This window comes from Aedes albopictus, chromosome 2 (genome assembly GCF_035046485.1).
Source record: "Aedes albopictus strain Foshan chromosome 2, AalbF5, whole genome shotgun sequence".
Lineage (NCBI taxonomy): Eukaryota > Metazoa > Arthropoda > Insecta > Diptera > Culicidae > Aedes > Aedes albopictus.
Genome location: NC_085137.1, coordinates 74,887,731 through 74,915,091, shown reverse-complemented (window position 1 = coordinate 74,915,091; position 27,361 = coordinate 74,887,731). Strand labels below are relative to the sequence as shown.

General features: G+C 40.6%; 1 protein-coding gene across 2 annotated transcripts; it reads left to right on the top strand.

Moving 5' to 3' along the window:
- Window positions 1-26,987, top strand: LOC109432638 (uncharacterized). 2 transcript variants are annotated; one of them, XM_062849937.1, is made up of 6 exons: window positions 1-196; window positions 270-485; window positions 551-1,235; window positions 1,372-2,748; window positions 24,975-26,845; window positions 26,926-26,987. In XM_062849937.1, exons 2-5 carry the CDS (start codon window positions 435-437, stop codon window positions 26,825-26,827), a joined length of 3,966 nt encoding a protein of 1,321 aa, XP_062705921.1. In that variant the 5' UTR covers window positions 1-196; window positions 270-434; the 3' UTR covers window positions 26,828-26,845; window positions 26,926-26,987. The 2 variants fall into 2 exon arrangements, with proteins under 2 accessions (XP_062705921.1, XP_062705922.1); XM_062849938.1 differs by having other exon boundaries at window positions 1-200.
- Window positions 26,988-27,361: the final 374 nt, after the last annotated feature.

Genomic DNA, 27,361 nt, shown 5'->3' with positions numbered 1-27,361 from the left:
AAAAAAACGCGAGTGTTGTAAATTTTGTAGGACATTCCTTGTTCCTCCGCCGCAGACAAGCTCCTGAAAAATTGTGAAAATCAACCAAAATTCGCCCCCAGATCTGGATTACCGGAAGCTCAAGTGGTAGACGAAACGAAAATGATTCGCAAGAAACTGTAACCCGTGAGAAGTGGTGGAAAATTCGTTCGGACTGGTAGGTAATTGATGTTTACGTTTCCCATTTATATCAATAAAGAAGACGATGTCCGCCGTCGTCCGTCTTCTAGTGAATGCGGAAAATTATGGCTTCTACAGCGACGAAAAACAAGTTCTCTGATGTGTGCTGTATGAGAATTGAAAACTAAAACTACTGACTGAAACGGTCGCTTGGCAAGGTCAGTCCGTTGGACGACGATTTCTAGAGCAAACGGAGCTTTTTGGAAGGTTTCGGAATGTCTGGCATGTATAGCTACAACCGAGAGGCAGTGCGGGTGAAAGTCAAGGTAAGGATATGCAAAGTAGGATGTGGGCTGTTGACTTGATGTTAATTTATTTGTTCCCGGTTCAGAAATATGAAAACAATGCGGAAACGGACACCCGGAAGTTCAGTGTGGACCCACAGATTACCAGCCTGGAGGTATTGTGTTCGATTTTGGCCAAAGCGTTCGATCTGAGGACGGATTTTGGAATTAGCTACAAAGCACCGGATGCCACCGGACAGGAAAACTATCTGGTGGTTCTGTCGGACTGGGACCTGGAAGCGGCCTTCCTGAGGGCACATAACCAATCGATAGCCACCAAGAGCGAACCGTGTCTGTATCTGAGGGTGGACATCAAGCCCTTCTCGGTGACTTCCGAATGGGATGGAACGGCAGGTAATTCCGGAGGAATTACGCGGGAGCTGGCCTCGTTGCAGCAATCGATTGGAGCCGGGCACAAGTATGTGCAGACCAAGCTTCCGGGGTTGATCATGAACCAGATGGAGAAGACGTTTTCGCTGGTGCAACGGGCGCTGAATTTGTCGGAAGATCCGATGATGACCCAGGCTATACGGCCTCCATTGGCCGATGCCGAGTTTCGAACGTTTTGCGACTCGGTTGGGCAGATTGTGGAACCCGCCCAGCTGCGAAAGGTTATTTATCTGGGTGGAATCGATCCCAGCCTGCGGAGGGTGATCTGGAAGCACATACTGAATGTGTATCCGGAGGGAATGACCGGAAGGGAAAGGATGGATTACATGAAGAAAAAGTCCGGTGAGTAATGCGACAAGATGAGGTTTTGGGAGACAAAGACTTTGGGTTGCGTGAAGCCTAGGAGCTATTTACTATTAGGGCGAATGGACAGTATAAAAACTCTTCATAACTATTTCTATATTACTTTGTATTCTAGGTGAATACTACAGACTTCGAGACGTTTGGCGCACGGCGGTACAACAAGGAAACATTGTCGGCGAACTAGCTTACGTAACGAGCATGGTCCGCAAAGATGTCCTACGAACCGATCGGTTACATCCGTTCTACGCCGGAAGCGACGACAACCAGAACATTGCTTCACTGTTCAACGTACTGACGACGTATGCCTTGAACCATCCGGCTGTCAGCTATTGCCAGGGAATGTCCGATATTGCTTCCCCGTTGCTGGTGACGATGGCCGACGAAGCGCAGGCCTATATTTGCTTCTGTGCCATCATGACGCGGTTGAGCTGTAACTTCATGCTCGATGGGATTGCAATGACGCTGAAGTTTACCCATCTGTCCGAGTCGCTTCAGTACTACGATCCGGAATTCTTCGCCTATCTTAAAATGCACCAAGCAGACGATTTGCTGTTCTGCTACCGATGGCTTCTTTTAGAGATGAAACGGGAGTTTGCCTTCGAAGATTCGTTGCGAATGTTGGAGGTCTTGTGGAGTTCGCTTCCACCTATGGCTCCAAAAACGGAACTAGCTCTGTTCGAGAAGGAATACGAACCGCCTCCGGTGGACATTCCTCAACCCAAGAGCCCCACGCAGGTCGTATTGAGGACTCCCAGGGAAAACCCGTACACCAAAATATGTGCTCTCCGGCGACAGAGTTCGGCCCTTTCGCTAAGTTCCTCCTGTACCAATCCGGTCAACATCGTGAATGGTCCAGGAAAACTGGACGCAACCAAACGGTTGAATCTCAGCCTGGATGAAAACATCACTCGCGAGACTTTGTACAACAGCAAGAACATCAACAAGGTGCATCAGAGCTTGGATGAGGCCAAAATTGCCTTGGTGAAACAGCGGAAGGTAGTCCGAAGCGTCGGAGACGATGACTTACTGGAATGCAACATTCCGAGTCAGAGCGGAAATGACGAAGTAGTTGACGAAGATGATAATGTATTCCAACCGCCTGTACTTCCAACGGTAAATTCTGCGCCATTAGGAACTAATCCGTTCCTAGACAGTCCCCCAGACACCGAGGTACTAACCGATGCCGATTCCCACATCAGTCGGAAGGAGCTTCAGAAGCTGCCCCAAAATCACAAGACCGAACAGGACACCAAGCCTACTCATCAACAATCGCAGCCACCGGTGCAATCACAGCAACCACCAGCGACCACCGCTGGTGGAGAGAACAGTTCAAGAAACGGTTCGCCACTTAGCAGCCGAAGCAAAAGCCTATTCTCGGCTGGTACGGGAAATTTGATCGCACGGCAGTTGAACAGCCAGCGGAAGAACTTCAGCGCAACGGGTGGTGGACACTTCAAAGATCTCAAGGAAAAGCTGGCTGCCAGTAAGAAAGGTAAGATGGGGTTACGTTAGGTTCACCATGCTAGGCGTGGTTCATGTTTAGCATGTCAGTCTGGGTCAAGATTTTTATATGTGTAAGGTTGTCTATGACGTTTAGTTTGTGGAAAAAGAGAGAGAAAGCGAAATTTAAAAAGAATTCAAGGTGGTGGTGGATTTGTATTCTCAACTGAAGACAAACTTTAAAAAAAAATCTGAAATGTTCGGAAAAACTCTTTTAGGAAACACAGGAGGAGTTCACCGGAGAGATTCCATCATAAATTTCCCATGTGACGCTTCCAAAGTTTTATATTTTAAGAAATATGTTCTTTTAACGTTTTCTAATCTATGTCTTTCGGATGGGAGATGACAAGATAGGTGTTGTTTGGTCGGTAGTCGACTTGAAAAAGCGCGAGCCCAGCTCGCTATGTTTATTAAACAATTAGGTATCTGCCTTACACATACACATTATGGGTGGTATACACCACAGTTCTTCCCCTTTCAGAACGTTTTTGATTTACAATACAAATATGAACTGTTCAATTGAACTCTGTAGACATTTAACTTTAACTAGTATCACATTGAATATTTTAAAACACGGAACACATTGAATAATATAATTAATCCACATAAATCTTATCACAGTTACTACAATTTCGAAAATCATTCGACATAACTCAGAATATAAGCTTAAACAATACACTTTCACAATACATTTCAATTTCAGATCGCCAGTTGGCGTTTTCGAATACATTTCGTATTTAATTCCGGCTTTGTTGCCTCCGCAAGAACAATAGAGTCTTAGTCCCGGACCTTTGCTGAATATATGTTTCCGGCTAATCATATAACCTGCTACGATGCTGTGATGATCCCACTGACTTGACATCATGCATTCGACGCTCACCAAGTCAAAGACTGGTAACTCGCGTCCACAAACGGCCTTTGCACCATATATCGCCAAACAACAACTGTTGGGGGGTGATATTTCCACTAGCACGAATACACAATTATCGGAAGCAGCTTCCATTGCAGCAGCTCCAATGCTGAAATTCAATTTATTATTCATATTTTCTTAAACCTATTATAAAATAATCTTACATTTTGGTATTCCTACTCGCGCTGCTTTCACCTCTCCAAACAACAATCAGCTGCTTGATCAGCTGTGCGCTGTTATAATATACCAGTGCTGCCAGTTTCACTAAAGACTTTATTTCTACCACAACATACCCCCACCCGTGAAACTGGTAGCGGGTCGGACTAAGCAGTTGCCGTATTCACGTGGAATTACTCGTCGAATACATGAGCACCAGTAGCGGCTGCATGTAGTCGGCAAGCTAGTGAATGAAAGAGAGTGAACAAAACAGCTACCACCGGGATCGAAAACAACAAACACTACTTCTATTGTTAACCTTTCGATATCACTGATTCCATACTTCTCACGAGTCTCACACACTATTCGAACGATTGGTTCCCATTTTCTTCCGTCAGATTTTTGTATCTTCTGGTAGTATGTGCGCTTACATCCATGAAAGTTGAATTTTGTTAGATTGCTGGTACTTGATGGCGTGCGTTTAACTGCTCTCGTATTAAATTTGTTTCGTACTACAGAAACTTTTGGCCTTGATGTCGGTATAATTGGTGATTGTTGGCATTTGTCTGTTTTGTCATGTTGCTTCGAAACAGATTGCGACAAAGGCCTAATATTTTTGCATCCTTTTTCATCACAATACTGCCTTTTTAATGCTTCCCTTTTGCTGTGGAATTGCTGCTGTATTTTTAACATACCTTCTTTGAATTCCCTTTCAATTTCAGCCAGGCCGTGGACGTATTCTTCTTCGATACGTTTCTCTTCCTCGTCCCAGTGTCTCCGCCATAACTTGCTTCGCTCCTCGAGCTGTTCAAGCCTTCGCGTTATATCCTCCATGCCGCCTTCCTGTGTCGTTGACGGCCGATCCAAAATCATTGGAGATTGTTGGGGGGTGATATTTCCACTAGCACGAATACACAATTATCGGAAGCAGCTTCCATTGCAGCAGCTTCAATGCTGTGAATTTCATTTATTGAAGTAAATATTTCTTAAATTCTAATGATTAAATACGTACATTTTGGTATTGAATTCACGCTTTTCGTAGATGCTACCTCCTACCAACAGTATTACTATTTTCTACTCTGCAATTGTTCTCTTTAAACGTCAATCCGTGTTGCCAGTTTTACAGAACATTTCATCCACAATATTCTCCCACCTGTAAAACTGGTAACAGGGCTGATTGTTTTGTTGCCGCTTTCGCATGGAATGAAAACACGATTCTCACTAGTCTGACTCGAAACGGCAAAACAACCGTCGCCGCACGCGCTACTACACTGCCGATTACAAAGTGAGAGAAAGAACAATCGCCTCTGCTGATACAGCTCCCACCAGGATCGAAGATCACATGCGCTCTATTTTCTGTAGCTATCTTTGTTCGGCGGAGTCGGCATTCATTGACCATCTTGCATAATAAAATGTTGTCGATTGTCTCATTTTCGAGTGCGCCTGCCGTAGTCGTTTGTAATTTGGATACATTTAGTCGGGAACCGGAATGATGAAATCCAATTTGACTACCTGAGATCGATGACGCATGTTTTGACACGGATGATTGTATTCTCTGATGTGATGGCCTTTTTTCGGTGTGCAGTTCTGCTGATACCTCGATTGATTGAAACGCTGTTTGTCGATGGATGGAAACTACTTTGCTTAGTTGGTCAGTAGTGCGGGCAGATGGTGTCGGGGGTTTGTTAAACGTCGAATCACCGCGACTAAATTGCCGTTTTACTGCCTCTATTCTTTCGAGGAAATCCAACTTAATTTTCCTAGCAGTCTCCTTGTATTCCGCATCGATCTCAGCTTTCCGGCGTTCGTATTCTTCATCGATACGACGAGTCTTATCCTCGTAATACTGCTGCCATTGCTTGCTCTCTTTTCCCATTTGCTCCAGCCTGTGCTTTGGATCCATGGTTAGCTTCACTTGCTTCAGCGGGCACCATAATCATTGAAGATTATTGGGGAGGTGATGCAGTCTCGGCGCGCCAAACCAATTATTGAAAGCAGCTTTCATGTTAGCAGCTTCAATGCTGTGAATTTCATTTATTGAAGTAAATATTTCTTAAATTCTAATGATTAAATACGTACATTTTGGTATTGAATTCACGCTTTTCGTAGATGCTACCTCCTACCAACAGTATTACTATTTTCTACTCTGCAATTGTTCTCTTTAAACGTCAATCCGTGTTGCCAGTTTTACAGAACATTTCATCCACAATATTCAATGTTGTGGATGAAATGTTCGGTGAAACTGGCAACACTGAACAGAGCAAGACAAGGTGAGAAATTGAAATAGAAGGAAAAGTTGGTTGGAAGTGTAATCCTCGTAAGCCTGTGAATTTGAGCACTAAAATGTAAGTTATTAAATGTAAATATTTGAAATTATTTGAAATGATTATAAATAAATGTGTGTTTACAGCATTGAAGCTGCTCAACGAAGCTGCTATCAGTAGGTGTTTTTTCCATGGCAAAGAGATGTCCCCAACCCAACAAACTTCAATGATTTTAACCGCCTATTGAACAGTTTGTTGCAATGGAGTCTGTAGCGCGTAGATTGGAATTGCTGCAAGAGGAAGATGCGCTATGGCGAGAGCATTGTGAAAATGAAAAGCGGCGTATAGAAGAGGATTATCAGCGGAGTTTAACGGAAATGAGAGAGAGATTCCGAAAAGCCGCCGAAGCAATCAAGCTGGAGTTTGCTGCACGGAAGGAAGAAGTGAAAAGAATGTTTAGTGGTGACGATGCTAATGAAAAAATAATCATTAAACCAAAATCGGTTACTGGTTCTAGCCTGCCCTTCTCATACTGCACTACTTCTCCGCCAAATGCAAAGTCCACTCATATGCCGATCTCGACGACACAATTGAAATTTATTTCAAAGCATGCGACTGATGCCGTGTACAATTTGCGCAAAGTCGTAACAGCTTGTGACAAAGGAGATGAAAACGATGAAAAGGACGGGTACGGGTTGATGCATTGTTCCACTTACTGGCAAAATGTAATTAGCAGTGCCGCACAACGAGGTAGGAAACCACATTTAGGCAGCGACAGATATGAAACGTTTATCGGATTGGAGCACTGTGAATTCAGCGAGAGTAAGAAATCGATGACTGCGGTATTGGTTTTCATTCACGATCCCGGTGGGACCTTTATGTATATTTATGCACATGAGATTATTAGACGGGTACTAGAATACGATCGTTCTGTATCATAATGCAGGGCGAGGATTAGGAGAACATTTGCTTGTCAATCATATGCGTTTGTTTAGTGTTTAAGTGCATTACCAGTTTCACGGGTGGGAGAATGTTGTGGATGAAATGTTCGGTGAAACTGGCAACACTGAACAGAGCAAGACAAGGTGAGAAATTGAAATAGAAGGAAAAGTTGGTTGGAAGTGTAATCCTCGTAAGCCTGTGAATTTGAGCACTAAAATGTAAGTTATTAAATGTAAATATTTGAAATTGTGATTATAAATAAATGTGTGTTTACAGCATTGAAGCTGCTCAACGAAGCTGCTATCAGTAGGTGTTTTTTCCATGGCAAAGAGATGTCCCCAACCCAACAACAACTATAGGCCAACCAACTCCTGATAAAGTCGACAGTCGTCGATTTTATTTGTTCACCAAATTAAAAATGTTGCCTCATCTCTGTTTCATTCCATTGGAAAGAAGCGTCATATTAGGTATTTGTTCGGAGCCTTTACTCACATTCTTCGCCCTCTTCTTTGTGCTACGAAACACCCATGAATAATTTTGCGAATTTATAATATCATCAATTAATTATCTTCACACATTAAACAGTAAACATCTATTCCAGATCTCAAAAAATCATGTGACCACTAATCACATTCGTTTTATTCCAATTATGCCGATAACGACGGGCACTGATGTTATTTACACTTAAACCTTTCGCAACAACTCCTGCGGCAATTGTGTAGCACGATGAATCTGTAGCATGTTCTCTCCCTTTTGTTTCGCAATGATATGCAGCAGGCGTAGAAATGTGCAAAGCCAATGCGGTTCGATTATAAAATAATTAGCACTTTCACACGCGATAAATAAATTAGTTTTCCTTGTCGCCACTTTTATATTTTAAGAAATATGTTCTTTTAACGTTTTCTAATCTATGTCTTTCGGATGGGAGATGACAAGATAGGTGTTGTTTGGTCGGTAGTCGACTTGAAAAAGCGCGAGCCCAGCTCGCTATGTTTATTAAACAATTAGGTATCTGCCTTACACATACACATTATGGGTGGTATACACCACACAAAGGTTACTTTCAAATATCATGAAGTCTTCCTCCAGTAAATTCTGCAGAGATTGCTCCCAGAATGCTTGTTGGAACGGCTTCTAGAATGTATCCATGAAATACTTCTAGGACTTCTGTAGAAGTTTCTGCTGCAGAGATTCATCCGAAAATTGCTCCTCTGGTTCTTCCGGAGATTCTCTTGCCATTCATTTGGGTTTTTTTTTTTCTAAATATTCTACTAGAAGGTCTCCAGTAATATCTTCCAAAATTCCTCCAGAAATATCTCAAGAGATTTTTTTGTGATTGCTAGAAAAATTCGTAAAAGAATCACAAGAGGATTTTTAAGGAATCTCAGGAAGAATCCCAAAAGGAATTCCTGGATAAATCCTTGGAAAAATCTCAGGAGGAATCCAAACAGAAATTTTTAGAGTAATCCCAGTAGGTATTCCTGAGAAATTCAAAAAGGATTTCTAAATGAATTTCTTCAGAAATGCCTCAAGGGCTGTGCTTCCTGAAGGATTTCCTCCAAAAATTCTCGATGTAGTTCTTTCAGGGATTTCTCCAATGATTCCTTCAGGAGTTTCTTTAAGAATGCTTGCTGAAGTTCTTTAAGATTTTTTTCTTGTGACTCCTCAAGAAGTTTCGCAAGGCAATCCTTCAGACATGCCTGCAGGGATTACTCCAAAATCTCCTAAAATTCCTCCTGTGATTCGTCCAGTGATTTTTCAGAATTTCATCCAAAATACTACTGGGATTCTTTTAGAAATTTCTGGCGAAATTCCCCAGGATTTGAGGATTAGCTGAGGAGATTAGATCTGAGGAGTTCCTGTTGACGAACGTAGAAAAGCAAATACTGCATGAATTCTAGCCAGAAATGATTAAACATCCTATCAATAATACGCGGAGAAATCTTAGTTGGAATTCCTGAAGGAGTTCACGTAGAAATTTGTGGAAGTTTCTATAGAAATCATCGGAGAAATCTAAGAAGAAATCACATCAAATTTACTGGGTGAATTCCAGGATAAATTTCTGGAGGAATTCTTTGAGAAATTCCAAGAGGATTTCTTCGAAGATTTCAGCAAGAATTTCTCTTGAAATCGCTCCGAGAATGTTTGCCACAATGACTCCAGATATTTCTCCTTGAATCCCTCCAGGATTTCTGTTCCTCCAGGAAATCATTTTAAAACTTCCTCCAGGCTTGTTGGGGTTCCTGCAAAAACCTCTCAAATAAATCATCCAGGAATTTGTTTCCATGATTTTTTTATGAATTCCTTCAGAAATGTATCCTGAGACTTTTTCAGAGATTCTTGCTGCGATTCCTCCTGGGAGTTGTCCAAAAACTGCTCCAGAAACATCTTCTGAAATTCGTCTAGAAATTCTGCTTGGGACTTCACAAGGCATTTCTCCATGGATTCTTCCCAGAATTTTTCCTCTAGAAACGCCTGCTGGAATACCTATTAAAATGTCTTCAGGGGGTTGTAATGCTTTCCATAAATTACACCCGCTGTTTCACCTTACCCCACCCGTTTCAACTTGCCCCGGTCACGGCATAAGCTCGTTTTATTAGTTTGAAGCTTTTGTAAGCTTTAAGATCAGTTTACTAGTACTTATCATCTAATTCTGCTAAACCGAACGTTTGCGAACTTGTTATTGTCAAAAACGAATTTAATTATAAAAGTGAAATGTGACGTAGTTAATAATTGCCAGACTACACTGAAAGGAGCGTTGCAGTAATGACAAGCACAAAAATGTTTTTAAATTTACCATGGCAAAACATGATCATCGACTCACCAACGCTTCTTGTGCGCGTTTTGTTTCTTCTCACATCAACCGGTTCGATAGCTGAATGGTAGCGTGCGAGCCTGGTGATGTCAAGATTCTTGGTTCGAATCCGGTTGCCAACAGAAACTTTTTTTAATTGAAAATCGAGTCCATGGTAAAATTGAAAACATAATTCTGTTGAATTAAAACGAAACTCAGTCTGCACAAATTTAGTGGCGTTGTGCATTTAAATTGACCCTCAGAATAGTAATTTTCACCGCAGGCCGCCGTTCAGTGTAGAAACAGCAGATGCGGTTCGACAACAGGTCATCCACTAATCAATTAAGTGAAACTATGAGGCGGACACGATATTTGAATTCTTGCAATTATTAATATTACTACCGATGGAGGGAGGAAATGAGAGTTAAGGGAACTAGTTCGATCGTGGATGATCTCTTGCGGCTGTAAAAGAAGGCTGATTTAGGTTGACCCTTTCCTTCCCTCGACTTGTATGATTTCCGATTGTCTGAGCACACGTTACTACTCTTGGTCTAAATTTAAATTCAATTGGTTTTAAAGCAGATTAATTGATATCTAAATTAGTTGAATTGTTCATCAATAGATTTGCACTAAGATTACCTTTCTTAACAATTTGAACATTTGAATTTGAATATTACTATTAATACGTTTCATTTAATCATCTCCACCTTTTATTTAATGCTAATAAATTGTCTTGTATTAGAGAAACAATGTAACTATGAAGCTGCCGTGGGAAAAAGAGGTCCATTAAAATGATTACTAATACATACCAGAAAGATACAGGATAACCGTTGTTTGGGGGCGATTGCTTGCCATCGTCATGACCTTATCGAAATTTCGCAACCTCTGGATTTGCCTCTGCTGCGATGTCCTCCCTCCCTGGTATGGGTTTCAGTCTCACATTCGCTTGCAGTTGTCGCTGTCGCCTTTGCGTGGAGTGTGACCAGTGTGACCGATCCACCTCCACTTTTGCTCTCAAATGACCCTATTGGCTTTTGTTGACATCGACGATGGAGCTTAATATTCCGTACAAATCTCGGTTTAACGTTTGTGGTTACGATCGCTAAGCTTTTACACGCACAATGTTATGGAGCGAGGGTTTGATTGGTTTCTCTCTCTTGCAACCCCTGATGCGTGCTCCGTGTGTTCGTCATATGTCGTTTTCGTTTTTGATTCAGTTCCAACCTGGGTTGGAACTGGATCAGATCACAGTTTCAACCCCAACCCGACTTCGGTTTCGCTTGTACTAAAGTTTGTTTGACGTTGTTTGTTTACACATTTTCCGCCGATCCAGTTCCAACCCAGGTTCAAAAACGAATTCGACAATAGTGTTAAGTTTTGCTCAGTCTGTATTGCCGGTGTCCGTGTCATTTTAAGACTCCATTTTTCCTTGTGTGCTAGATGGTAGTACCATTTTGTCTTGATGTAGATTATTCTTTTGGCCAAGACTGGACTGCTCGAAGTACGGCAGGTCGGCGTAGGTTACTTGAATCCAACAGATGAAGTTCCTGCTTCGAAATGACGCACATTGGGCAAAATCAAGCCCAAAGGTGGAAAAAATTAATAACTTTCTTAATACAAGACCATATGTGATCATCAATGACGGATTTCGCGCCAACTCGAACAAATGTTGGCAGCACCCTCTCAGATTACAACGAAACTTTCTTGGTGTGTAGACCTTGCCCAGATAAGCCACTTTGCATACTCATTTTTCTAATTTTTTTTCTCGACTGACTTTTGAAAAGGGCTAAACTTTTTTTTATGGATTTTTTAAAAATGTTTTTAATCAAAAAATGACTACTCCTACAAAAAAGTGTTGTATGGGTGATTATCACAAAATAAGTCAAATTTTAAGAAAAAAATACTGAAAAAATCCAAAATGAGCCCTACACTGAAAAAAATAATTTCTAAAAATTCAAAGTTGATTTAAAAAAAACACCATTTTTGATTTTGATGAAATTTTGTCTCAAGACAGGTAATTATGTTCCCTACCAACCGTCCATACATCACAAGATAGGCACTTTTAAGGAAAAAAAGTTTTTCTAACAAAAACTTTTTCTTGTTCGAATGATTTTTTTTTTCAGTGTATTTTGTTATCAACAATAAAACCGGTGGGGCTGGCTCACCGACACTTCCGGTCCGCTTTAGTGCTTTATGCATCATTGTGGCCAGGTGTTGCACTAGTTTTTCCAACTGTATTGTAAAGCATGAGCGGTGATCCTTGGCATTCTTGTGTAAATTGGGGTAGGTACTCGAAATGTTGATCGATCACCGATTATTGCTGGCAGATGCAGTGGAAAGTTTGTCTTAATACGTATCAATCGTCTCTGACAAACGAGAAAAACTGACTTCACTGATTACCTGTCTCTGAGCCAAATTTGGTATAGAGTCTTCAGTCTCCGATTAATCGCTTCATGTTTGATGGAGGTTTTTAATCCAATGGGTTACATAGCCGCTATCCGAATGAAGAGAGTAATGTTCCGCGTAATATATCACAAATCAAAAGAGGCGCGGTACATTACGTGGAGCGGATATACTGAATTGGGTACCTGACCAAGTCCCTGCTGGGTGGCGCTAAATAGGTGAGCCATAGACAATAGAATCGTCAATGTCGTAGGGCATAGTATGTGACTATTGTCGAAACAGCACTATTTTTGGTCATTGTCCAACCAAAATCATAAGCGGCGTCCACTTACACTAAGCGCATAACTATGTCAGGGTCAAGATTAGGATGAAATCATTGGCAAAATATAATAACACTTTTTAGTTTGTGTAGTTAGTTGAACTAGAGTTAACTTTTTATTGAGACATTTTCTGTAGGTTTATTCTGGATTAGAATACATTAGCTGTCTTTTAACTGAATTATTTTATAACAGTAAACAACATTATTCCTTCTTGATAAAAGATGTATGGATATAGAGTTGCCAAACTATGCATCTGATCAGATATTTTTCCGGTATTAAATTAGGGGTAGAGAGTTAAACACCTACGGAAAATAGTTTTTCAATTTCAGACAAACATCACATGAACACAGCTACCAATGTACCAAACCTTCTCTACTGTCTTCTCATTTCGCCGCTTCCTATCCTCAATTGAACTTATCTGACACTAGTTAGGACTGTCTGTGGGAGATCCAGGTTTCTAATTCTGTGTAGGACTTGTTAAAACGGGATGCCTGATATGTACTGCGGACAAATGGGCTGGAAGTACTGAGCAATCACAATTACTGTCGTACTAATCATATTAAATGCATGTTTTTCTACTTACATCCCGAACGTTGCCAACCGGCAAAGAGGACATGACGAAAAAACGCGAGATGGCCCTAACAAAAACTAGAAAGGCGATGAAAATGGTCACCGATGCAACGATATGGAAACAAAATAGATGAGAAATTATCGATCAAATCATAATCTATGAACTTATCGCTAATGTTTATCATTCTTTCTTTTTCTCGTTTCAGCAACAAAATCGAAATCTCTACTATCTCTTCATTTTCTACCTCTTCCCATCCTATTCCCACATCTTCCTATATCCTCTACCCCATCTATTTAATGTATCTGACACTTGTTGGGACTGGTAACGCCAGCGCCTGCCTGTGGAAGATCCCGGTGTGCTAATTCGGTGTAGGACATGTTAACGGGGGAGGCTTAGTAGGTCCACATCTGCCTACAAGCAGATGGGCTGACAGTTGTCGGCCTGGGTGTGGACTGAGCAATTACAATTACAATTACAATTTTGTTATCAACAATAAAACCAGTGAAGGCCATAACAATCCCAGAATCCAATGAAACTCAATTTTCTAGGAGATTTTGTGTTATTTATTCAATCATTTGGAAGGGTTTTCCTATACATAAAAAACTTCAAAATATTACAAATGTATTTTCTTAGGAAATGTAATGTTTGATCGCAATATGTATAGAAGTGCACTTTTAAATATACAATTTTTTATAATTATGAATTTTTCAAATATATATATATGTGTCTTAGAGCCAATTTCAAACATGTTCTTTTCTATTTTTTTCCGATCATACTAAATATTTTTGGTTCATCTTCTGAATTAGAATACCTGTTTTCCTTTACTTTGTCGCCAGGAATAGGCAAAAAACTATGGAATTTCTGAGTGCCTGGTATTGTTTTGGCGTTTTTAATATATATTTTTTCGAGATCTTCTGACATTTTAATGTACTGTTCAGTGGATACGTAACAGAAATTTAATTTAGTTATATTTTTATCTGTCTGTACAACTGCCCAGTTATATAACTCTCGTGGAGTTGTTATGGTATTTCCATAATCTCGAGCAAGATTTGCTCTCTTTGCCATTCGCTTGAGAGTGCCACCAATAGCATCACATGGACCTTTACCGTGGGACGTTGCAAAAAAAATGCCATTCTGCTCTTAATGCATGCTTTGACTGGAATCTACATAGACTAGCAAAGTTCTTCTTATTTTTGTATTGTGATGCTGCCCCATCAGACATAAAATAAATTTTAGAAAAGTTCGTTAATTGTTTCATAAAATCTATCATTTTTGAGATGAACAACTGGACCGCAACTGTATCGTGAGCCATTACTTCCGATATGATAATGAAGCTAACATTTACAAGTTTATTATCTTTAGTTTATATCTTTCATATAGTAAATTTCAAATGGGTGTATTGTTGCTTGCGAGTTGTTCCAATGATATCCTTGAGCAGCGTTTTGAATTATGAATGAATAGTTTTCAGAGAAATCACAAATCGCAAGAATTTCATCATCCTTTATTTAATGTATCTTTTTTATTTCTGAGAAATGATGATTGTTGTTTATGAATAAAGTCGTGTGTTATAAGTGTTGCCGCTGGCAGCACTGCCTGCACGGCGTGCGGTAGAGAAGATTGAGCAATGACGGGAGCTGTCACCTGCATACGATTGTCAGCGGTTAATTGTAGACGAAATGTAGTGAGAGTATGAAGTAGCTATGGCAACTTAATTCTCTATTGTGTCTTAAAGCCTATTAAATTTGTTACTCTACTTAAATGTATTGAATTTGATATTCTACTTAGAATAAGATGATAGTGAGTTATGCGATTATAAAATACTATTGAATCTCCTAATAATTCATATGTGAACTATTTAGTATTTCAGAGCATACAAATAATATGTAACGTTCTTGAACTTGTTGTGCGAGAGGAGAAAACCGCGATATTGTGTAGAAACACTGAATGTGTAAGAAAATGATTTTTTTGGTTTATATTTACATTAATAAATAACTATTTGCAGTTTAAAGCTGCACAAAACGCAAACCTGGCTGCGTCTTGGATGTGCTGCTCACAACCCGGTGTCTGACAGAATTCCCTGTTCCTCTCCCCGCCAACAATCTTTAAAACATTCATTTGATGGATAGTGCCAATAAAAATGCCATGTCAACATCGTACGATTCCAGAACGGGAGACGGCGAAAACTACACGCGCCCCGAACAATACGATGACAACGTACAGTATACTAAAAGAACGGGAGACTGCGAGGATTACACGCGCCCCGAGAAATACGACGACCACGTACCACGTAATCCGTGTACGATGGTCCACAATACAGCTTTAGAGCGGCAGCGGATTGATGGTAATAGTTTGCTGAAGAGTCCGGCTTTAAAGCCATGCCGTAAGACCGCTCGCATTGCCCTACGTCTGCAGCGCGCAGAAGAAGAGCGCGCGATACAGCGGCGCGAAATAGAGACGGAAAGGCGAGCTCTTGCTTCACAGCGAAAAGCGCTGGAAGAAAAATATAAACTGCTTGAGCAACTACTATCTACGAAGCGCGAAAAGCACCACTACCATGTGAGCCGGCGCTCAAAGCAGGAACGCTCGAATATAAGTTTTGAGCACACCCCGAAGGATGATACTAATGATAATGAAGCTACCTTCAAGAATGCATCGGTTGGAAACCAAGACCACAACCAATGCATCGGCCAAAACGTATCCAAGGAAAACGAGCAAAACGATGGCTCTCACACGAAGCACGAATCCAACGATAGCTCAATTATGTCCGAAATGATTCTCGCTTGGATAGAACCTTCGCCTCATCATTTGCAGTCTAATAAAGGAACTCAGCAGCTGCCAACTAGCGCGATTTCCAAAACAAGCCCAAGCTTGTGCAAAGACTCGGAAGATCCTATGAACGATATTATTGGTGACTCCATCTCCTACGTATATCCCATCCTATCTACAACAATACCTATTTCGATGGTCGGCGCCTCCACTGAGAGACCAGTGAATAGATATGGAAATGGACTCGGTAGGCAAAACGAACTATACAGCAACGTTTTGTCTCACTCTCTATTTGGTGAGAATGGATCACGGCACGCTCCAAGGGCACCCATGAGAAGTGGAGGTGAATATGTGATTCGGCAATATTTGTGTTCTGCTGCAACTTTTTTAATAGTGCCTGAGGAACCCACGGTTTGGCTCATATTCATATGCGCGTTCGTCAGCACAACAGCTGCATCTTGCTATTCAATTATGGAACACAACAAACTACAACGGTGTCCGAAAAATCAGTACAGCGACCTCTATTCATTCGGGCAGCTATACGTAATTATGAATGGCACCATCTACAGCGAAAGAATGTTGCCGTTACGATATGGGACGTTAACTGCTCCGGCAATGCTACAGTACACTTTGTTAGAGTTGTCGATGGGCTTTGAGTGGTTTCCTACGCACCACTGGAAGCAAACACAGTTGGTACGAACGAGGATAAGAGAAAATACCCTGAGCAGGCTACGTGATTGCAAAGCACACCGTGCAGCAGTTGATGGTGTACACTACCTCCAGTGCACTGATAGAACCCCGACGAAGAACAAAATACAACAGATGGGAAAAATGATGATGAGAAAAGTTAAGGTGGCAACGAAGCAGGTCAAGAACCCGGAAGAAGCCGACAAGAAGAACAAGGATGATGGGACATGGATGGTAACGGCGCTTGGAGAATCTAACGAAACATTGCAGGCCTTCGAGAAGACAACCAACAAAGAAGACGAGATAGAATCGCTAGTCGTCAAACCATTCGTGTATGAAGGTTTTGCAATGCTAGCACCTAGCCAGCAGCTGAATCGTTTCGGAGTCCAATCTACTAGAGCTTGTACCTTCTCATTACGATCATTGTGCGCATCAAGTATCCGTCAACTTCGAATAGTCCTCGATCGACGTGAAAAGCGTCACATCATGACCCTTCAGTTCACACACAATGACGATCATCAAAGGCTCGCACCGTGTCTATCGTGCAAACAGAGCGCTACGACTCAGTCTGATGTGCCTTATGCGAAGGAAAACGTTAATAGTCCGAAACGTATCCGGCCGGAGTTAGGAACCCCGGTGGCCAATTGTTCTGACGAGGAGAATCCAGTATCAAGCAAAGATGTGATCATGGAAGGGCAAACAGCAGTGTCTCGTGACCTCAAACGCGATTGTGCAAATCGGAACGAAAGTGTTGGCTGTAACATCCTGTGGCGACAGCTGGAGAGGAATATCAGCCAGAAGAACTCGGAGAAGAAAATTGTTGTGGATGAATCGAGAGACTCCGCGATTAACGACGGCGATTTTGCTAGTGTAACAGTTTGGATTTACACCATTGAGGCGCGTCAACTACAGCCGCCCGCGGCAAAGGTAACGGCAATCAGCGAAGCACTCAAGGAAGCCGTGACCGAACAACCTACACTCTCGACGAAAAAGGAATCTAGGTTGTTCAAAGTGATTTTCTCGATCATGACAGATTTAATTGTGGTAAAACTTGCTATCGCCGCAGTACAAGTGAACGGAGTTGCACGAACATAGCGAATTTGGGTTTGAACTAGACGTGTTGTTAGAAACTTGGTGAATAATGTCATACTGGATCGTACGGCATGTTGGCCAGGCAACCAGCGTAATCAATTTGTAAGTAGTTACGGCGTTAGTGATAGACAAGATAGTCACAATCCTTCTGAACTTCATTCAGAGGAACAGCAGCAAATCGTTAACTGCAGCGACAAAACCGTTTAGTAAAACTGGAACCTCCAGTATTGAAACTGGTGGCCAGTGTTACGGGGGGAGTATGTTGCCGCTGGCAGCACTGCCTGCACGGCGTGCGGTAGAGAAGATTGAGCAATGACGGGAGCTGTCACCTGCATACGATTGTCAGCGGTTAATTGTAGACGAAATGTAGTGGGAGTATGAAGTAGCTATGGCAACTTAATTCTCTATTGTGTCTTAAAGCCTATTAAATTTGTTACTCTACTTAAATGTATTGAATTTGATATTCTACTTAGAATAAGATGATAGTGAGTTATGCGATTATAAAATACTATTGAATCTCCTAATAATTCATATGTGAACTATTTAGTATTTCAGAGCATACAAATAATATGTAACGTTCTTGAACTTGTTGTGCGAGAGGAGAAAACCGCGATATTGTGTAGAAACACTGAATGTGTAAGAAAATGATTTTTTTGGTTTATATTTACATTAATAAATAACTATTTGCAGTTTAAAGCTGCACAAAACGCAAACCTGGCTGCGTCTTGGATGTGCTGCTCACAACCCGGTGTCTGACAGAATTCCCTGTTCCTCTCCCCGCCAATAATAAGTTTATCAATTTTATCAACAAGATACGGAACAAATTCATCAACAGGTTTAATAATCGTTTCTAAATTACAGCGATCAGTATTCAACCACTGCTGAAATATAATCTCTTCTTTGTCATTTGATTCTAATATCAATGTAAGTTCCTCTTCAATGTGTTCATTACAAGCACACTTTTCACAAGCACGGAAAAAGCAATTATCTGTTCTGGTGGAAATATCGCAAAGCATTTTTTGTATTATTTCATCTTGTGACACAATTCTTATACTGTTGAACATTAAATTTACATTTTCATGAATAGTACATATGCATACATTATGTATACCAGTAGAATCAAGTAAAATACAATGCTTTGGTCGCAACTGTGTAAATACTGTGAAACCAATATTCACAGTTTTGTACATATCTACAAAAATCATATAAGCCTCTTTGAGCGACATCATCAAAAGTCGTTTTTGAACTTGTTGTTTTTTTCCATTTCGAACCTCAGAAACAAAATCATTTGTTCCTGGCATTGGCCTGCTGATATCATTATCATCAAAAAATTCTCTTACTATTTGTTTTGTATCGTCATCAATACCATGCCCCCTTCTTTTTTCGGTGGTACAGTCATGACCCGATGGTTGGGGGTTTAATAGTTGGGTGACTTTTTAGTTGGGGCTCCGTTAGTTGAGCTGTCAGCCAACTAAAAAGTACCTGGATGTCATAATTCAATGTCAAAATGAAAATGACAACCAATCTGTAATTTCGAGGGGCGAGCTAATGAGTTTTTGGTTTCTTAAGGACAAGGTATTTGGAGTACATAGCTCAAAATTTCTAGAGCACCGTTTTTTAGAACCGTTGAACGGATTTGGATGAAAATGCATCACGCTAATTGTTCAGTGATTGTCAACAGCGTGATGCATTTTAATCCAAATCCGTCTAACGGTTCTAAAAAACGGTGCTCTAGAAATTTTGAGCAATGTACTCCAAATACCTTGTCCTTAAACTTTACTGATAATCGAAAAGAATTTCTATTTTATATTTCTTAACAAAAAAACAATATGTACAATTACTTCGAACAAATGCAAAACATTGGCAATCTTTATTTTGTCGATCAATGAAAGCGTTTTGTGCTTGTACTTTGGTCCGGGTGGTTTCAAAAACATCTATATTTTCACTTCACCGACTAAAAATGGGTGAAAATAATTATTTTTCGCATTGGCCATATATGTATCTTGCAAAACGTATCAGTTTTGCTCTAAATGTAAAACAAATTGAAAAATTTTATTTTTTACTTCCAACCTAAACATGATTTGAAAAAACAATGCGCACGCCCCTTGTGCTGCTGTCACTTCACCCAACTAGCGAATCGAATTCGTTGGTTGGGTGGAGGTTGTGGCTCAACGAGCGGGTTCCGACTGTACAAAGAATACCCTGTTCATAAACAAGATCCTTCACCTGCCTCGCCATATACATTGGTGCGTTAAACTCTCTTGTGATTTTATTTACCGACCAAGACTTAGGAAGTACAGATACTATTTTAATCTGTTCGCTTCTGTCAGTTGTAGGGTGATTGAACTTATCCTTTAACTGCATAATTATCTCGTCATACGCCTCCACTTTGCCAACATCCGTTGAATCTATTCCGAAGATATTTTTTCGAACTGCTTTCGTAATCTGCAATGATTTGTTTATGCGATATTCCATACTTCTCATGTTTCTAGATGAGATTGGCGATAAACTCAATGTTTCAGCAATGGTATTAAACTTCTCAATATTATGGGGACCCTGTAGTTGACGGAATTGACTCCAATGATGGAATAGATGGTACCATATCTGTAAGATAAAAGTTAAGGTTAACAATATAATAATGAATGCAGTGGAAAGTTAATGATAGTTATTTATGCAACGAGTTGCAAAAATGATTTTTTTTCGCACAAGTAGTACATTTATCCAACGAGGCTTGCCGGGTTGGATAAATACGAAGAATACTGAAAAATGTAGTTTTGCAACGAGCTGCAAAATGAGTTATATAAAAGAAGCTAACACGTTGAAGGCTTACTTACCCAGCTCATGTTCGATTTGTTGACCACTCGTTGACGGTTCTGGTTCTGGAACATCATGATGTTGCTGCCCACTAAATGATGGTTGCATAGTTTCGTCGTTTCCATCCGATCGGCGTTTTTTCGTATTCGGGCTTCTGTTGTGACTTATCAATCCACGACATGACTCACAAATACTCATCGATTCGTCGATTTCATGTGTATATCCCATGGAATGAATTTTATCTATCAATCTTAATGACATGCCCCGTAGATTATGACGGTTGCACTTTGGATTGTTTATTTTTGCACTGCACTTGAATTTGTTGAATTTTGATTTATACGATTGATCCATTACTTTTCAGAACTGCCTTTAATAACCAAAGAGAAGTAACACGTTGAATGATACCGATTCATTTTCTTGTTTTGTTCATATTTGCTTTAGGTACAACTCTTGATTTGTTTTTTTTTTTTTTTCGATTAGGTAGTTCGAATCTAATAAATAGCCTTACCTAATATTAGGTAAGAACATGGGGTAGAAACGTTTGGGTAGAAATTACAGCAGCACGTATGAAATGCGTGTTCTAATTGTATATTGTTTCGTACTTCTAGAGTGCTGCTGCGTGAATATGGGTGCATTGCATTGTCGCATATGACACAATAAGTTTCATTGCATTTTGAGATTACTAGATAACCTTCACTGGTTTAGTTTGTTTTTAAAAAAAGACACTGAAAAAATAATAATTTGGACATGAAAAAGTTTTTGTTAGAAAAACTTTTTTTCCTTAAAAGTGCCCTAACTAAATAAATGAACGATAAATTATTGGTTATATTTAGGTTTTCCCGCATACAAATATGAGTAGTTCCCATCCTTAAACCACCGATTCCAAACATTTCCAAACGATGAGCCATTGCTTATATACTCCAGAAATATCCTAAATGTTGTTTGCGCATAGCCCCATAGACGGGAGATGACGGCAGCATATAATTTTAGAGCTTAGTTTACGCAAACTCCCCTATAAACTTATTTTTATTGTTTTTAAATTAAAACAACTTTAACTTGAAACTTCTATGCATGACATGAGGTAATAATGATGAAGAGCTAACCAGTAATATCTCTGCATCCTATGAAATTTGGAAATTTAGGGTACAATGGGGTTAAATAAAAAAAACAATCAAAAAGCTTGAATGACCATATAAGTTGACAAATAACTTGTTTGAAAGATAATATCCATACGAGTTTATTAATGACTGATTGATGCACAGGTAGAACCCATATAGCCGAAAAACTAAACGCGCGAGTATTCAGCAAAACCATGCTGAGAGTGTTGGGTTCGATTTTTTGTCGGTCCGGGGTTTGATATTATTGAAATTCCCTTGACATAATCACTGTCAAATGAACGACATCATTTCCTCAGAATTGATGTGTGTATCAACAAATTGACTTAATTTTTCGTATACGGATGGTACTGACCGTCAATTTTAATGTGGATTGATTAAAAATTGATTGAGTTATGTCGAAAAACAACCCGTGCAAAGAAAGAATTGAGTGTATGTAATGTAGGATGCAAGACTTTTTGGACAGGGTGTCCGATTTTGCACAGTACGTACAACTAATACATTTAGGAGACTTTTTACTACAATGTGTTACTACAAGCCCCATAAAGTCTATTGGCAAGCAGCAGTTTGGATATTCTCAAATTCACGCTATAGCCCTTCATCATGAAATGCTTGGAATGGTGAATAATGGAAGTGTGCGACATGGATTTTAAATATTATTTGACGTATTGATTATAAATTTCTTCATCTTCAATACCAAAATTCCGAGAAATAAGCAGCAGCATATTTTGCCCTATTATCCCTCAAACGTCATATTTATTATATCTTTCATGTATACTCATTGGAATCAGAATGTTATAATATGAATGATATATTATATTAACTGCAATGGAACAATTTGATTATACTTTCAGGGAAATTGGGGTGAAACAGGCTTCACACCCCGCTGAAGCAATGTCGTAAGTACACGAATCATTCGTATAGAAATTATCTGCCAAACCAGCTATTTGTCAACTTATATGGTCATTCAAGCTTTTTGAATGTTTTTTTTTTTCATTTAACCCCATTGTACCCTTAATTTCCAAATTTCATAGGATGCAGAGATATTACTGGTTAGCTCTTCATCAATATTAACTCATATCATGCATAGAAGTTTCAAGTTAAAGTTGTTTTAATTTAAAAACAATAAAAAATATGTTTATAGGGGAGTTTGGGTAAACTAAGCTCTAAAACTATATGCTGCCGTCACCTCCCGTCTATGGGGCTATGCGCAAACAACATTTAGGATATTTTTGGAGTATATAAGCAATGGCTCATCGTTTGGAAATGTTTGGAATCGGTGGTATAAGGATGGGAACTACTCATATTTGTATGCGGGAAAACTTAAATATAACCAATAATTCAAGATCAAACTCGCCAAAAATGGTTTCTTCAGAAATAAACCATGTGTATTCGATCATTTATTTAGTTATTGTCACGTAAAAAATCATAAATAAAAATAAAAAATGAGTTTCTACCTTGAAAATATACCATTGCCTAATTGACCCCACAACACCCTAAAATTCCAACATTTTAATAATTTTTTGTATGTAACGTTACTCAATGGGAGTGGGGCGATGGTATCCCAGCGAAATAATCATTAAAATCATAACAAGTGCCGTAAAATAACAGAAATTCACAAATTTTAGGGGGAACTGGGGTAAAACGGGCTCTATAACTCGCTTAAGAGAAGTTGCCCGTACATGAATCATCCACCAACCAATTCTTGAGAAAATTTGCTTTCGAATAAGCCATTGATGGTCACATAGTGTTTCGTATTAAGAAAGTTATTAATTTTTTCCACCTTTGGGCTTGATTTTGCCCAATGTGTGACGTCTGCAGTTAGCTATTTCTTCATAACTAACTCAGTTCTAAAATGGTAGAAGAGATAAAAGCCCACCTAACTCCATAAATAGGCGGCCGCGTAGTTTAGTATTATATTTATAACAATCACTGGTAAAATAAAAATATAGTTTGAAAAACAATACTTTTCCAATCTGCATGATTTTGTACTCACTGAATTTGTCACAATATGTTGACATTCCTCACTAGCATCACGGAACACAAAAACATTCCCAAAAACCAATGCGCTTTATATTAAATTAAATGAAATTATCAAACCCAGATCCAGGTCTCCTGTTAGCATAGTGGTTAAGGCTATGGATCGCCAATCCGGAGACGGCGGGTTCGATTCCTGTTCCGGTCGGGAAAACTTTCTCGACTCCCTGTGCATAGTGTATCATTGTACTTGCCTCACAATATACAAATTCATGCAATGGCAGGCAAAGGAAGCCCTTCAATTAATAACTGTGGAAGTGCTCAAAGAACACTAAGTTGAAGCGAGGCAGGCCAAGTCCCAGTGGGGACGTAGAGCCATAAAGAAGAAGAAGAATCAAACCCAGATTTGGAGATGGGTCCAGCCTCGTCCAAAAATCTCCTTCGGGCCAGCGACGGCCCGAATTACCCCACATTAGGTTGGGACATTTAGAGTCATCCGGGAGGGACCTGATCTGTATGTTTGTTCTTTCAAATTATACTTCGCGCTTAATCCCACTTTATTATTCAACAAACGCTGACTATCACGATAATCTTAAAGATCGTGACCAGACCGGAGGTAGAACCAACGTACCATGCCCCCCCCCAAAACTTTAAAGATATATTTTGTCATATAAATATTGATATTCCATTTTTACATCATACAGAGCACAACTTGGTAGGAATGGTACATCAGGACATCAATGAAATCACAATTGGAAAACAGAGTGGTTTTAAATTGTATTGCATCATTGTATGTTATACCAACAGTTATACAACTGATAAATATAACATAACTATATGGTACTGGGAGGATGTATCAGGGCATCACTAAAGTTGTAACTGGAATACATAGTGGATGGCCAGCTGTAGTTAAGTCAGAATGGTGTGCGTGTAGCCTATATGAGGTTACTGAACTGATGACCGGACTTAAGTTCGTGGAGTAGCCAAACTTTTGTCATGGGATAGCATCTTTTTGTTGACGTCCGAAGGTATTCAGAGATTTTAACTCTCCTGGTAGATAATTCGCTTCCGGAATGATTCCGCAGTCATAGTTAACCCTTGCGCTGATGGTGGGTACACTTTTATCATCATCATGGTCATTTGTCAGTTTAGAAAAGTTTCCGCATATCATTTTGTTTCATAGTGTTCAACGTCTCAGTCATGACATTTATCTTATACATACCTATCTGCCATGAAGTTTGATGAGATCGCTACATTGAATATCAGGGTTCAAACTTTTAAAACGGCGTTCAGGGTAAAGGCCACTTAAATGGGCATACAGTATCATACGAAACTTTGACATATGCCAAATGTGTCTTGCTCAAACTTGTAGATCTGATCCTTCCTCACGATGCTCTTCTTTCGCAGGAATATTCGCTTCGCTTGACAAATCTGACGCCGAGATGTCCGCCAACAGCACGGGCCAACCCGGCGACGATCGCAAGCCCAAGCTTGTGAAAAACTTCAATGAGTTCCTCAGTTTCGCAACTATGAACCGTAGCCGCATCAGCGACAGACTGAACAATAAACGTATTACATCGTCGCTGGATTCCACCGGGAGTACGATCACAATGACGACCGGCTCGTCGATAATCGCGGATGACGATTCTACGGAGACAATCGAGTACGACGAACTGAAGCCCAAACCGCTGATCAAGCTGACCAAGTCTTCGTTTGATGATTCTGATTCCTCGAGCATCGGGGTGGCGGATTCTTTCACGGCAGTGTCCCGGTCCAGTGACAACAGCAGTTTCATTGTGGATGACAGTTCCGTTTCGGTGTCGCCGGTGCATCAGCCACTGCAGGAGAACGATATCAGCAAAGGAGAAGATGAGGAGGAAGAGAATGATCAGTTGCACTTCCAACAAGGACAACCTCAAGATGGAAGCAGTCCGGATGATTCGCAAGAATATTTTCCGATGACGACGTCAATGACCCGAGAGTTGAGACTGGAACTGGAGAATCTGGACCGACACGTATTCGGGACGGATTTCCACAGTCAGCAGAGATTCTACACTCTGGGCGGTTGCATCGATCTGGAAACCCCGCCGGAGAGTGTCGATTCGATCAAAGCATTCGCGCAAACAGAGCCTATCAGTTACCGGAAACTGAATCACAATGGTTCCGGTGACGCCGCTTTGGAGATTCAGTCCGTTGACGAAATATGCGACCTGAAAGAAATCCCTAGCACAGACGTCGTTCGGTATCGTGAGAAAAAACGACATGTTACAAGTGACGTTGATATCGATAGCAAGCGAGTCAGTACCTCCAGTGCCAATGCGGACATATTTGTGTGGGAGAATCCGCTGCATCAGGTCGACAGTCCGTTGTCCTCTGTCGGTGGGGGAGATTTATCCCTGTGCCGGCAGCCTTTAACGACCATGGTAGAGCGAAGTGCTACCACGCCGGATGAACATCCGGAACTGGAATACGACGGTGAAATTATTGTCGAAACGGCAGCCGGTAAAAAATCAGTCACTCCGATCCGCCTAATCCGGAGGACAGGTGATCGATCCAATAATAACTCAAACAGAAATTCGATGGTACTACCGGACTCCGATTCGGACGATTCGCCGGATAAACCCCCTACAATTGGGTTCCGATTTCACCCGAACAATCCTTTCTACGAAGCGAATTGCCCTGAGCCGGTAAGAATCCCTACTCAAATCGCAGCGGCCTCCCCTTTCGAGGGAACTCTTGACATTCCGCCAACAACGAACATCACTGGCTCGTGCCATTCCTTTGAGGAAGCATCAGAAGCTTCCAAGGTGGACCTAGCTATCCAGCAGCCAACGGCTGACATTCCAACTAACATGGCCGCACCGGAAATAACCGATTCAATCAAAGTAGCCGGAGTGCTTCCGCCACCGCATGAGTTCGGAGGTGGGAATCCGTTCCTGATGTTCCTCTGTCTGACGATACTGCTGCAGCATCGGGACTACATCATGAAAACCGGCATGGACTACAACGAGATGGCAATGCATTTCGACAAAATGGTCCGCAAGCACAACGTCGTTCGGGTGTTGAATCAGGCGCGCCAGATGTATGCCGAGTATCGAAGGTTGTACATGCAGCAACAACAGCAACGGATCAACGGCGGAAGTGCGAGTATGAGCAGTAGTATGTATGGAAATTTGGAGGGTGGCGCCACGAGGAGCGTAATCAGCGGAACTGTACAGCCCAGGAGGAATACCACGAGTGGGTTGACCTTCATAACGTAGACCACGGTGAAGATACAGGTAGGTGCAATAAGAGTAGTTAGATAGAAATCTGCTAAAAACATTACTGAATCCCACTTTAACTTAATATTTGTTTTTAGATTAGCTCACGTCTGCGTTGAAACCACCAGAAAAGCAAGGCTAGGATACCACTGTGATGAAACGCTAGAGAAAAGCAGTCTAATGAAGACAACACTCCGAACCGTACTCTATTCAAGGACATGCAAATGTGTCCACCATAAAGCCGACTTTTATTTTCACTTAGCTCATTCTAAGTCAATAATCACTAATTTATTTTGTTTTTTTTTAACTACAGGGGATGGCCAAAATGTTTGGGATAGGCAACTTTTTTTCTCCCACAAAAAAATTCAACATGCTGTAACTTTTCATAGAGCGCATCAAAAAATCTCAAATTTTGACTGTTTGTCAACCTATTATGTGTGCATCATTGGTACAAATTTGGGCTCGATTGATTAATTTTTCGCGAAGTTAGAACCGTTCGCGTAAACACTATTTTTCTAGACAACTATTTTTTGA